Consider the following 14,723-nt stretch of genomic DNA (forward strand, 5'->3'; position numbering starts at 1 on the left):
CACCCCGAGCAGTTACCGTGGAGGTTAGAGCCTCCCTTGGCTGCTGTGCAGGCTGCAGTCAGCCAATACTGACTAACCCCGCATAGTTAATTAGTGGTAGCTTAGCTTGGTGCTATTAAAAGCAGGGCAAGCCAATGACACTGACACATTCAGGTAGGAGAGAAGTGTGGTATCTGAGTGGAGGTTGAGAAAGAACTGAGAAAATAAGAAATTCGAGCCACGACTTAATTCTCATGAGCAAGCATGTTTGGGGTCTGAGAAAATCTCTCATCACACTCACTCTCTAACATTTACCTAATTTCAACTGTCAATCAAATCCACTTCTAACCCAGGTGCTCTTAGGACTAATCATGCAGTCAGAACTGAGTGAAAAACACCAAGCAAAACCACAGGACGTGACAGTTTGCACTCTGCTCTGAGTGGCTGTTAAAAGCAAAACGAAATTAAAACCTTCTGCTAGGAAGGCATGAAAGTTGAAGTGATTGGGAAATCTATTGGAAAGGCCAAGGACAAAGATAAAATACACACCACGTATTTCATTCTCTCCATGAAGGATCAGACATAGATGTACACCATACTCAGAAAGCCTCACCTAGTTACAGGATGACCCACACATGTGGGAGGCTTTGGGTGCTGGGGGAGTTTTCCAGAAGAGGCTGTCAACTCAGTGAGGGCAGCAGCTGCTGCCAGCCTGTGCTGTTCACAGGGGTAAACGAGTGCCCTAAGTGGCAAATGAGGACAAGCAGACAGCTCACATGTGACCCACGCATTTAAATAGCCCCCCTCCCCTTAGAACCAGGACCAAGGGAGCTTCACATCCCTTCCTCCTCTCCCAGGGCAAACATCTGAAGCCAGAAGCCTCTCCCTCAGTCCCCAGAGCATTGGCTTCCCCATGCCCCCTCCACTGAACACATCAGGGAGTCCTCTGTGCTTGTGGCGGAAGCTGAGAGCTCACTGGAAGCCTGGGTCCCAGGCTGCCACTCAGAATGTATCTGGAAGGGACAGGATGAATGCGAAGACTCAGTGATCTGGGTTGGCCTGGGACAGCACGCAACAAGCTCTAAACAACTGATTTACAAACCAGCTCTGCCGGGGGCATTGCCTGTGTTCTGGCTCTGATGATTCCACCCTTGTGTTCATGAGGTTTCAGAAAATAGATGATTAGAAAGTCAAATTTAGGAAGAATAAAACAATATGTATTCTAAGAGAAGAACGTTAGAAATGTGAAGTGGACTATGACTTTTCGGGCTCAATTGTTTAATATGCCTGAGGAGCAAATTCTCAAGTTTCCTAGCATCTGACCTCTTCCTAAATGGAAAGCAAAGCTTCTCAGAGCTCATCAGAAATCAGCACTGTGGTTGTCACCAAAAACTGCAGGAGCCAAGACTTGTGATCTTTGATCATCATCTATATATGCTTATTTGAAGACATATTAAAGTATGTATTGAGTCAAACTCTATCAGAAACTCAAGAAAATACCACCAAATGGAAAAGTCATTTAATTCAAAAATCATACGTCCACTCATTTCATAGGTATTGTCACGTAAACCAACCAAATGTAAGAAAGCCAAGTTTCAGAGGCCTCTGAACAGAAATTCTGTTTTCTTTATAGATATATTTTGTGACACAAAAGCACATTTTTTAAAAGCCTGAACATGGCAACAGGGCTACTAACAGGGAAAAAGTCTATTCTAGTCACAGATTACTTTCTAATTACAGCATTGGATTCTATGCACCAGTCAATAGTCAATACTGAAGTTTAGAACAGTGCGTTATTTTAAAAGAAAACATTAAAGTGCCATTTAATAAGTACTTTATTGATATTATATCACACAGCACTTTACAGTATGCTCAAAGATAGCCTACATTATGAATTAAACATGCAAATATTTTCTTTTCCAAAATGTGGACAAAATATCTTTTAGAGTGCTTTTGAACACTAGCCTTAGCTACTAAGCATTCATGGGTTTGATCTTTTTTGCAACATGACTTTAAGGAAGTTAACAAAGAACGTAGCTGTAGATAGTAATCATTTGATAAATATGAACAGTTTTTAAATGGCACTGAATTTACATCTTTGATCATTTTAATAGGCCATCCACAGCCTCTCTTGTGTCTCTAATTCTCAACCTCCGAGTCTTAAAGGCTGTAAAGGCTCAGCAAGTGCCAGCTCGTGTGGGTCTCTATGAGTGTCTATGTCTTCATAGATGTAAATATGTGCTGTATACACACACATACACACACACACAAAGATACTTTAGAATCAACAGATGTGCATTGTCAGATACAAGGTTGATTCTGGCATCTGGATAACCAAGAAAGCTGCTTTTAGGTGTCTGGACAACTTTGTAGAAATGGTGATGTAGAACAGTATAGAATGTCTTAACCTCTCCAGGACTGCTCCAGGTAACTGACATTTTGTTTATCAACACTCTGGTTCTGATTATACTAAAGTGAATTTTGACATGTACATGTCATGTCATGTCATACCCACACAAGGGTCTGGGTCTATGCCACGCCTTTGCTCTCTAAAGCATTCTACCTTGAGAGACGTTTTCACTTTGTAATGTCTGGCACAACTTTTGCAAAAATATTAGCTGCGAAATTTTTCTCTGATGGCTTTTTTTTTCTCCTCAGTAAGCACAATATTTATCCTTCTAAAAAGGTATCCAAAGCTCCTTAGGATGGTTCACCTTTCTCTTTCTCTCTGGTCCTGGTGTTACTTTGCATCCAACACTTTTTCCTCTCAATAATACAGGTGCTTCCACTGGAAGACCACATTTCAGCAAGGACTGGCTCTGAATGACACCTGGATTCTCTCTATGGCCTTTCTCTCCACTTTGGGAAGCTCTTTAGTTAGACAGGTACCGTAGGCGGCAGGAGAAAAAAAGTTAGTTAATTATTACTTGTTGGAGTCTTGTCTCAGGCATGCCGTGGGGCTGTGCAAGATTCGCTGCTCTGCTGCTGTTGTCATTTTGATGCTACAATTACAGAGAGGCGGTTCAGCACCCAGCCGATCGGTGTGGCTGCCAAACACATTTGAGCATGACAAGATACATTTTTTAGACCCCAGCACAGGGTGGATGAGAGGACATCCGGCTGACTTTATAAAGGGATGTGGGGCAGGGTTGTCGAGGTAAGTGATGATTGTCAAGTTTGCCAGAGATGATAGATAACTCCTTTGGCAGAACACCTAGGTCATTCCTTTTAAAGTCAGGTGGCTAAGAGGCTGTTTGGTTTCTGCAGTGCTGGCTACCTACTTGGGGAATATGGTTGCTCACAAAACATTCAGTACTTGGGCAAACTCTGGGTGCCATGGTGGCCACTGCTGTCCCCGGGAGTGCCATGTCCACAAAACGCAGTCATCCAGACTTGCTTTTGGGAGCAGAAGCCAGAGGATGACAGGTGGCAACAGACAGGCAGGGATCAGGTTATCTTTGGCTTCTTCTTTGTCTTCCTCCCCCTCAACTCTGAATGCTTTTGGAGCCTCTGTAGTCGAGACAGAGCTTTTACTGAGACAGCAGTTGCCATTTTCAGGCGATAGAAACTCAGGGGATAGAAGGCCTTCCCTTTGAGCCGCGGGTATGGCACACACAACTCTGTAGCTCTGGGCAAGTGCCTTGGAATGCCCTTGTCACTAGTATGCCTCTGTCCTGCTAATGCCAGTGTGTCAACACTTGATTGTTCATTCTTTCTCTTTGCCTCTCACCGAAAAGCACTCGGTGAGAGGAAATGATGTTCAAAAAGACAGTTTGGTCTGACATAAGAAAACACATATTGGCCGTAGAAATACTTCAGACATTAAGCTAAAGACTGGCTCCAATTCTAGGACACCAAGGCAGGCCACAATGCACAGGGTCCATCCCTATATATGTTTATTTTGAAAAACAGGAGAGAAGATCTTCTGTCTTGGGCAAGTGAGGGTTTTACTTGCCTGGGGGCAGGGATTTGAAACCAGCTATCTTCTCCTGGCATGGCATTCTTTTTTTTTTTTTTTTTTTTTTTTTTTTTGAGATGGAGTCTGGCTCTGTTGCCCAGGCTGGAGTGCAGTGGAGTGATCTTGGCTCACTGCAAGCTCTGCCTCCCAGGTTCACGCAATTCTCCTGCCTCAGCCTCCGGAGTAGCTGGGACTACAGGTGCCCGCCACCACGCCTGGCTAATGTTTTGTATTTTTAGTAGAGACGGGGTTTCACCGTGGTAGCCAGGATGGTCTCGATTCCTGACCTCGTGATCCGCCCGCCTCGGCCTCCCGAAGTGCTGGGATTACAGGCGTGAGCCACCGCACCCGGCCATGGCATTCTTTAGCTATGAAATTTTGTTAGTAACCTGAAGGAAAAGTGAGAGGCTGACTTTAATACCCCTAAAAGATTCAGGCTATGGCTAAGTGATCCCTGGGTCTTACAAAGGAAACTGGAGGTTATGGGGAAAGTTCAGGGATCCTGGGCCACGGTCTTCCACTCTGATAACCAATTCATTCTCCTTATCTACCCTAAAGTTTCCTGTTCACACAGAGAGAGTCAGAGGTAGGGGGCATGGATAGGGGAGAGAGTAAAATCTTTTAGTCTTCAAGTTCCTTCCTACTCATTGGCTCATATTCTGAAGTTTATCCAGTTTTGTAGCTAATAGGAAGGAGGGAAGCCTGGCTGGGCAAAGGGAAACAGAGCAGCCATCTGTCAAGGGCATTGCACAGCCACAGGGAAGCTGGGGAGGGGGCACCTAAAAGATCCCATTGGCAGCAGCTCATGGGCACTGCACAGACACACGGAAGCTGGGGAGGGAGTTACCTAAAAGATCCCATTGGCAGAAGCTCTGTTTCTCCCGGTTTCAAATCAGAGCCAAGTCAAGAGGGAGGGACATGCTTCCAAGCAGTGAAGCTGGGGCCAAGTGTCTACAGGGATGCTTCATGAGGCACCCCCAAAGCAAGGATCTTGGCCTTCTGTTCCTCCATATGAGCTCCAGGTAAGTTTATGATGGGACAGATTACAACTTCAAACATCAAATGTGGTCGGCCGCAGCGGCTCACACCTGGAATCCCAGCACTTCGGGGGTCTGAGGCAGGCAGATCACTTGAGGTCAGGAGTTCGAGATCAGCCTGGCCAACATGGCAAAACCCCAACTCTACTAAAAATACAAAAAACCGGCTGGGTGTGATGGCTTATACCTGTAGTCCCAGCTACTTGGGGGGCTGAGACAGGAGAATCACTTGAACCTGGGAGGTGGAGGTTGCAGTGAGCCAAAAATGCACCACTGCACTCCAGCCTGGGCCACAGAGCGAGACTCTTGTCTCAAAAAACAAACAAACAAAAACACAAATAAAAAACCTCATCAAATGTGTTAAAAGCATGATGTTGGTCTCTCTTTGGGAAGCACAATAGTATGTGAATGCACATCCCCTGAGGCCCCCATTTCCCAAGGTCTTCTTGTCCTCAAGTTCACAGATCTAATCTATTAGTATACTCCCTTTCTTCTCAAGCTTTCCCCAATGGCTTTCTTGAGTTCTATCCTGGTCCTGTCCATTCTTAATTCTTATTCCCTGATTCAATGGTAGTGTCTCGCTTGCTCCTGGGTGAGTTCCTGGAAAAGAGCCGTATAATCCTTGAGCTGATAAACTGAGTAATGAATCACCATGACAAACCCCTGCTAACTTTAAAGCCACCTGTAAAGCTATGATGGCACAATCTATATCCCTCCTGGAGTCTTCCTCTTCTTTTGGGATCACAGGGAATTGGAGGTGAAAGGGAAGAGTTTTAAAATGTTTAGGAGAAGGGAAAGCAGCAGCACATTGAGAACTGAACATTCTAAGAAGCTGGTTTTTTAAGAACTTACAGACGCACACACAATTTGAAAACTAGCTCGTCCACATTTCTAAGCCTCAGAAGATGTGGAGAAAAAGAAGTAAAGAGCACAGCAATTGACACATCTTTTTCTGTCCTGATATCTTGGGGGTACCAAGAAATACACCTGAGAAGAAAGACAAAAACTCGAATGCCTGACCCCACTTATTTAAATCCTGAGCTTCACCTTACTACTAAGTAGGCATTCTTTGAAAAACTCATTGCCTGGAGATGCTCTTCCCATCTCCAAATCCAAAGCCCAAGGGATGCTTAAACACACATAAAGACTGAACACCACTGATGCGTCATGCCCACCAACAGGACAGCAGAGAGCAAGGCCATAGGAATGTCTTCTCTTTCCTTCATGCTGAAGGGGGGACAGTGACCTTGACTCTCTTCACCTTTTCCTCCCCTCTCTCCCTCTTAAACATACTTCTTTAGCAATCGAAGCCTAAGTGTGTGAGCAACTAGCTTAAAGAATATCAAATATAAAACTTTGCCATATAGTATTTCAAATCACTCTATTTACAAGTTTATCTTTTCAAAAAAAAAAAAAAGTAAAAGATACAGTAATTCAACACAATTCAAGTTTTTCTTTTCTTCTTTAAAGTTCCCTAACAAGGAATTCCAGAAACAGGAAACACTCTGAAGCAACGCTGCCATCCGAGGGGCTCCTGGGGAGCTTGACGGTCCATCAGTTTGTAGTTTGTCTAGAGTCACACCCTTGCAATGACATTCACTTGTGGAAGATACGGAAAACTCTGTTGTTTACAGGCCAAGTGAATTTGAAATGTCCAGGCAGTACTTCCCCATCCAAGGCAGTCTTCCACAAGATCCAGCCTCTTTTCACCAGCAAATTCCCTTTTTCAGAGGGTACCCATCCCACCCTCCAACCTTGGGTTTCTTCCTGAATCACAATGGCCTATATTAGTCTCATGCCTCGAAAGACTGAGAAATAATTCCCTTTCTCGGAGTGGCAGTGAACATAGACGTCCTTTTAAACTATAGGCCATACAGTTAGTCTAGGAATTAACCTTGAAAACCACCACAGCACCAGTGTTCAGCAGCCCAGAGCAGGGCAAGGGGGCTGGCCAGTGGTGGGTTAGAGGCAGGCAAGGGTGGGAGCAGGGATGGGTGAATGGGAGGACATGGGGAAACCAGTCAGATGGCATCACTCATTGGGAGGCAGCATCTTACCCTTTAAAAAACAAACATCAGTTGCATGGAAGAACAGAAATATTAAGAGTATGTAATTTAATCTCAAGAGGTTACTAGGGTGTGCTCCAAATATATCCCCATGCTGCTGAAATTCATCAGAAAGGGAACAGTTCCCAGCTACTATCCCATCTGCCTCAAGTAGACCACCCTAATTCCTTGATCCTGTGCTTCAAGTTGTTAGAAAACCATTCAAAAAAAGTGTACCAAAAAGGGGAGAGAAAAAATGTGTCGTGCAAAGAGGATGTGTTATTTTATTTTTTTGGTTTGGTTTTAGAGTAGGTTGGGTTGCCGTGGTTACTAGGCGATGGATGGCAGCCCTTGGTGGCAGAGAGGTTCCTAGCCTGGGAGGGAGAAACGCAGGGTGTGTGTGTTCCCGTGCATGAGAAGACTGGATTGTATCTCACTGATGACGGGCCAACGGCTGCTTTAGAGATGGTGAGAGATTGGATCTTATATAAACAGTGCTTTAACCCTCTTCATCCTGCATGCAAACAGACCCAGCTGCCTGTAGCACTTTAAGTCTCAAGTACTGAGAGGTGGGGTAGAGAGAGTGCCTACTGTAAACAAAAGCAACGGATCCAGCCTGGATCTCAGCGCCAATTTCTTCACCCAGCCCCAGCAGACTTAGCTACGCAGTGTGCTCTCGGGGACTATTTCTGACTTCCTCTTTCTGAAGGTTGGGCGTTTGGACCGTTGAAACAAAATGAGTGCCCCCTATTCAGGGTACTCATGAGAAAACGGCTTTGCAAGTCTTCCTCTTAGTTATTAAATGGTCTCCTCTGCTGATTGACTTCTTTTCTTGCAGTATTGATGAGTGTTGGCTGAGATGATCATGGAGATGAGTGACACCAGAGCTCACAGAAACATTCATGTTGACAGGTAGCAACAGAGTCAGTCACGTTGCATTTCTCAGTGGCAAAGAGAAATGGCCTCGACACTGGAATCAGCAGTTGTCATGGATACCATGTAAAGCTCAGCAGTTCTGCTGGGGCCCACGGTTAGAGGAACTCCACGTAATTCTCAGGGATGAGGCCAGTCTTTCCATTCAGAGTCCCCTCCAACCAGCCAGGCTCCTGAGATGGGTGAACTGTACAGGAAGGGGACAGAAAGCGAGAAAAGATGGCATTACAGATAGAGCAGGCGGCAGATATGCGTGTGGGGGGTGTGTGTGTGTGTATGTGTGTGTGTGTGTGTGTGTGTGTGTGTGTGTGTGTGTGTGTGAAGGAAGCTTGGACAATGAGTACAATCACTTATTAAGTTACATCATTCTAGAAGTTTAAACCAGAGGTTCTGAACCTTTTGTGGGATATAAGCCTTCTGATGAAAGCTGTCCTGAACTTTCTTTGCAATGAAAAAGGAAACAGACACAGACATTCAAAATTTTGCATACAATTTTAGGGGTTTCATGGATTTTCTGAAGCTCCTGGTTTAAACTACAAAGAAGTGACAGATTCCTACTGTTGTTAGAGGGCAATGGTTGTCCTGGTCCATCCATACATGTATCCATCCTTCCATCCTTCCTTCCTTCCCTCCTTCCTGCCCGCCTGCCTGCCTGCCTTCCTTCCTTCCTTCCATCCACCCACCCACCCACCCACGTACTCACCCATCCACCTGCCCAGTATCAACTATGTACTCAGTGCAGTGCCCATGGAAGACTACTAAGAACTACTCTTTAAAGATATCCAGCTTCTAGAGGCTGGGCCTGGTGGTTCACGCGTGTAATGCCAGTACCTTGGGAGGCTGAGGCAGGTGGATTGCTTTAGCCCAGGAGTTTGAGAACAGCCTGGGCAACATGGCAAAACCTTGTCTCTATAAAATATACAAAAACTAGCTAGGTTTGATGGAGCGTGTCTGTAGTCCCAGCTACTTGGAGGAGGGGGAGTGCCGAGGTGGGAGGATCGCTTGAGCTCAGCAGGTCGAGGCTGCAGTGAGCCGTGATAGCGCCACTGCACTCCAGCCTGGGCGACAGAGCAAGACCCTGTCTCAATCAATCCATCCAGCTTCTTTTCATCATCTTACTTTCCTTCAAATCCTTACCCCCTGCTTCTAATTTCCTTGCAAATTTTCTGGGGTTTTTTTTTTTTTTGGTTGTTGTCATTTTGAACAGCCTTTGAATAGCCATTTCTCTGTTTCACTCACACCCTTTCTTAGTTTTCTTTCCTGTTCTCTAGATTTCCCCCTCCTCTATATACCAGTTTGAAAATTCTTCTCTTCCTCCCTCTATTGCCCTTTGATTTTTCAGTATCCAAAGAATATATATCTACTTTTGTGACATCATGATCCATCTCCACGGAAACCACTGTGATATTATAAAGATTATCTAAAATCCAGCTGATTCTGCAAAGTAGTCAACAGCAGGAAGGAAGAGAGAAGGAATCATGGGACTGAGAGGTGGGGGATGTTCATGCTTGTCAACTGAAGATATACAGATCACTCTGCAGTGAGGCAGGGCATTTACTCTCAATGTGTTAGGAAAACTCCAATGTCCCAAGATTATTTGGAGAGAATAGATTTTCCCCTATTCCCTTCCTGGGCTAATTAAATGACTTCCTGAGCTTGTTTTAGAAAAGCAGTTCCGCTCCGACACCGCTACAGAATTCTAGTTTCAGTTTGTAGGGAAAGACGCAAGAACAGAAACCAAAGGGGGCAAATGGGAGGCAGCAAAAGAATCGGCCTTGAGGCTTCCAGAAGATCAGTGTCAGTCAACTTTGGGTACACCTTGAGTGCCTCCTTAGGAAAAGACAAGGTTAAACATCTATTAGTTGGCCTCCAAAGTTGGCCAATTTCAGATCACTAAGCTTCAGGAATAAACAGCAAGGATACTTTGGGTTCATGACAACCCACACAAGAGACAGTCTGGGAGAGAAGTGCCTTGGAAGAAGACACAACTTAAAAGCAACCTGGCCTCTCCAATGACCAAAGCTCTCCCATGCCACTCTTAAAGAACACCCAAATACCCCTGCCCTCTGCCCATCCATCCAACCAAAGCTTCCAAGATCACTTCAGTTTCTGCACTTCATATTGGTGACAACAAGACCCTCTTCCCTTTACTGGGTTCTTGCAAATATGAAAGGAGCTGGTGTGGATAAAGCACTCGTCACAGAGCCAGGCACAGAGCAAATGCTCAGTACAGGCTAGTTAGCAGGAGACCCTGGATCGGGACTGCTCAGCAAGACCCCCTCCTAGTAGAGACCTAGTAAAACCAGATGGCCCTTACCACCCACCTAAGCTTCAGGAAAAATCAAATGTTTAGAATAAAATTAACAAATCAAACCCATTCTCCAAAATAAAAACCTAGAAAGAATAAAGCAAGCCAGACTGACAAAACACAAAAACAAAAACCAGGCCCTCCGGCTTTACAGCAAAGCTCCAAGTTGAGTTGTTACTCTACTGGATGCACTGAGTCCATCTCCTTCAGACCTTTCTCGTTTTCCTGGCTAGCTGTTCACCCACAGCACAGGTACTGGGGTGAAAACATTTACAATACAATCTGAGGGCTAAGGGAAGAATTAAAGGGGACAAGAGAGGCCCTCCAAACTGGAGGCCAAAAGGTAGGTCACAGGAGATGGCAGGAGATAACACAGCCTTTGGGTTGGACTGCTGACTCACTGAGCCTTCAAGCCAGGGTTTACTAAAGCCTATGCCAGACCATGTGCTTCGGAACCCTCAGGATGCTTATTCAAACTGCACATTCCTGGGCCCCATGGCAAATCAATTAAAGCAGAATCTCTGGGAATGGGACCCAGGAACCTGTATTTTCACTAGCTCACAGGAAGTTAGGAGCTATAACTTTTCTGTGCCTAAATGCCTCTGAGTTAAAATGCAAATTGTCACTTACTAATGGAGGAGGGAGGCAGCACCAGTGCCCCCTTTCTTTCTGCTGTCTTCTGTTTCCACATTAAGGCTTAGCTGAAGCCCCACTTCCTTTGTAAATACTACCATGGAATCCCTTCTACCTGCTCCCTCCTCCTCCAGACACCTAAAATGCTCATAGTACATTCCTCATAGTATTCATGGGTCCTATTTATATGCTGTTCAAATGTGCTAAGCTTTGCCTCTCTATCTAGTTTTTCCGTGCGTTTTGGTTTGGATTATAGCACTTCCTGGCTCCACAACCTTCAGTAACTCCCTTCTGCCTCGTGAATTATAATGATACAAGCTAACACTTAGATATGTTATGAAGCTGCTGTGTGCTTGGAGTTTTAGACATATTGATTCATTTGATCCTCAGGATCCTAGCTTGTATTATTATTATCTGTATTTTGCAGATGAGAAAATTAAGGCTCAGAGAGATAAAATAATTTGTGCATGGTCATAATACTGGAACCAAAATTTGAACCCAGCTTGTTTGACTCCAGAGACCAACCCCCTTCCCACTATATCAGGCCCTCTATTTAACCAGAGGGTGTGACCCATGCTGATAAGGATGATAACAGGTTGAGCAATGCCAGGTGGCAGACCCTTTGCGAATATGCGCTTCACACCTGCGTTTCCTCCTTTCATCTTCAGAATGACTATGGAGTTGGTTCTGCTATTATCCTCACTTTACTGATGAAAAACTGTGGCTGCGAAAAGTTAAGCATCTTGGCCAAAACTAAATATTAATAGCTGGTAGACAATGAAAATGAATCAGAGACCAGGACATCTGATCCCAGAGTCTGTCATCTTAACTACTACTGCTGTTGCCTAGCCCAATGCTCTGAACATCAAAGATGCTATGTGCTTGTTGGGCTGAATGGCGCCAATGTGCAACACTGAACTGCACCAGTGTCCAACATGCTATACAAACACAAAAGTGTTGCCACAAGCTGCCTGAGTGGCTCTTCAGCCCAACAGCATATACTAAATATAAGCTGCTGTGGACACAGGTGTGCTTCCTGCCAATCACTTTCTCTCAGCTCTACTCGTGTACACCATACACCCCTGGGTACACAACTCATGTCTTCTGCCCTCCTTCGCTCACCATGGACAGGGAGCAAGTGTGTGACTAAGGTCTCTAATGGCTGACTGTCCCCAAAAGAAGTCTTAACTAAAAGAGGTGCAGACCCCTGGGTAATTAAAGTACATTCACTCATTTAACAAATGTTTACTGAGCACCTATCACATGCTAGACACCAAGGACCTATGCTAGGTCCTTGCACATAGCACAGAACAAGCAGATAAGATTTTGCTCTGCGGGACAATCAAGCAATAAGCAAGCATATAATTTTAGGTAGTGGTAAAAGGAGAGAGAAAGACTGGAGCAGTGGGTAGTGCAGGTGCAACGGCCCTGTGATGGGAAAAAGCTGGGTGTGATTTTAGAACAGTGGTGTGCATGTATTTCTTAAAGGGCCTCATAGCGAGTGTGTCTCTCTCCTTAACTCTGCCACTGTAGTGCCACGGATAACACGCAGACACGAAGGCATGAGTGTCTGTGTTCCAGTAAAGCTTTACTTACAAAAACAGGTGGCAGGTTGGATTTGACTGGCAGGTCGGATTTGACTGGCAGGTCATAGTTCGCTGACCTTACTTGAGAACATAAAGAAGGCCTGCGAAGCTGCAGTATGTCAAGTGAGGGTGAGAGGAGGTCAGAGGGGTAGGAACTAGGCCCTGGGGGGCCTTGTAAGTCATTCTCAGAGCAGTGGGAGGCCACTGATAGATTTTAAGCAGGAAATAACATGAAGTGATTTTCATTTTCAAAGACGACCCTTGCTGCTATGTGAAGAAGGGGTTCTGGGAGCAAGAGTGGAAGCCAGCGACAAGATGTGTCAGGCGGCCAGTGGAAGCGCCCAGGTGAGAGGTGAAGGTGACCTGGGCTTGGGCATGGCAGTGAAGATGGCTGGAGAAGTTGAAGGAGATCCCTGAGTGCTCTCCTGTTAACCCATTTCCTAGGCAGCTTGGGGGCTCCTCCATGAGGATGTCCTCCATCAGCAAAGGAAACTTGGGACAGGCCTGCTGTGTAGTGGTGCTATCTTAGGTATTATGAGAATGAATGGATCCAGCTCCTCTCAAATCTTGTTAAAAGTATCCCTAGAACCCAATTTTAGTGACTGCCATGTGCATTTTCCAGGTATCACGAATCATGTTGCTTCAAGATGACTAATGTTCCTGAGAACATGAGCTATTTCTCTTTCCAGTTACTGTCTGAGGTGCTCTTGTTGAAATGGGCAGTTTCCCAGTAGATTGGCCAGGGCTGACACTGGAATTATTTCTAGGTATTGCACATCCATTTCCCACTGCACAAAGTCCATGAGCTGACAGCAGCAGCCACTCCAGAGTCACAGTAGGGGCCCCTGGAATCCAAAGGCTTCGAGATTAATCATTACGAAACAACAGACTTTCCCCTCCATGGGCCCCTCCCTTTTCCTCTTCCTTATTCATTCTTCTTAATCCTGAAACACACAAAAAGACACACACACACACACACACATACACACACGTGTACTTTCTGATTGGTTTGATGATTTAATCTGACAGCTACACAGCATACACATTAAAAAGCCTTTACCTCGTATCCCCAGCAGTAAACTAACAAGAAATGGAACAAGGAAAAAGACCCCCCCACCCCACCGCCGGACAAAATAATAGTGTTCTGTAATGCCTCATTTTCTCCTGTATAAGTGAAGGGGTGGGGAGGAAGAGGGTCTATGTAAGCATTTTCCTCTGGAAAAAAGACCTAATAACATATTTTGAGCTAACCCAATCAAGAAAGTGTACTAACATTTCGTCAGGTCCATTTTCTACTGCAACTCAGTCAACATTGAGAGGTGTTTTCTTTCAGGTTTAATTTGGCCTTTCGCTCCTCAGGGAATTTGAAAGGTCACTGGCAAGGCTGGTTAAAAACAAACCAGCGTCAGCGAACTCTGCCATGACTCCTAGAGACCACAGGAAGGCTTGGGTAAGGCCTCTCACTCATTCAACCAAACTTTTCTCCTGCTCTCATCAATACCTATAGGATTTATGATGATTACCACGTTGTAGGTGGAAGCAGTTACAGAATTGTTAGGTGACAGGTGGCAGGTTGGATTTGACGGGCAGGTCATAGTTTGCTGACCTTACGTGAGAACATGAAGAAGGCCTATGAGGCTGCAGTATGTCAAGTGAGGGCGTGAGGTCAGAGGGGCAGGAACTGGGCCCTGGAGGGCCTTGCAAGTGATTCTCAGAGCAATGGGAGGCCACCGAAGGGCTTTAATGTCATTTCCATTTTTCAAAGATCGCTCTCGCTGCTCTGTAAAGAGGGGGTTATGGCAGCAAGAGCAGAAGTGAGAAGATGTGTCAGGCGGCCAGCGGAAGTGCCCAGGTGAGAGGTGGAGGTGCCCGGAGCTTCAGTGTGGCAGTGAAGATGGCTGTGGAAGCTGAAGGACACTCTGCTGGGGAAAAAAAGGACTTGGCAGTTAACAATCATCCAGGCTTCTCTTCTTTTTTTTCCCCCTTTATGCTTTACTATTTAAGCTACTGCAGACAGACTTAAAAATGAAAGAAGGTAGGAACATAAAATGGTAAAACGGTGCAACTTCTTTGTGAAACAGTTTGGCATTTCCTCAAACAAACACAGAATTAATATGACCCTGCAATCCCACTCCTAGGTATATCCCCAAGAGAACTGGAAACCTACGCCCTCACAAAAACCTACACACATGTTCACAGCAGCATTATTCAAGTAGCCAAAAAGTGGAAACAACGTGCTCATCT

General features: G+C 45.3%; 1 protein-coding gene across 4 annotated transcripts in view; it reads right to left on the bottom strand.

The window, feature by feature from the left end:
- Positions 1-1,476: 1,476 nt before the first annotated feature.
- Positions 1,477-14,723, bottom strand: part of ARHGAP26 (Rho GTPase activating protein 26) — a 471,824-nt gene continuing 458,577 nt past the window's right edge. For 3 of the 4 annotated variants that reach the window (XR_004033269.1, XM_030827197.1, XM_030827203.1), the window contains one exon: positions 1,485-8,139. Coding sequence is in view for 3 of the 4 variants with exons in the window: in XM_030827197.1 (XP_030683057.1) it covers positions 8,051-8,139 (89 nt within the window). In the remaining variant the exon portion in view is untranslated. Of the gene's footprint in view, positions 8,140-14,723 lie in introns of all 4 variants that reach the window. The other variant, XM_030827217.1, reaches the window with a different exon arrangement.

The sequence above is a fragment of the Nomascus leucogenys genome, chromosome 2 (genome assembly GCF_006542625.1).
Source record: "Nomascus leucogenys isolate Asia chromosome 2, Asia_NLE_v1, whole genome shotgun sequence".
In the NCBI taxonomy this organism is placed as follows: domain Eukaryota; kingdom Metazoa; phylum Chordata; class Mammalia; order Primates; family Hylobatidae; genus Nomascus; species Nomascus leucogenys.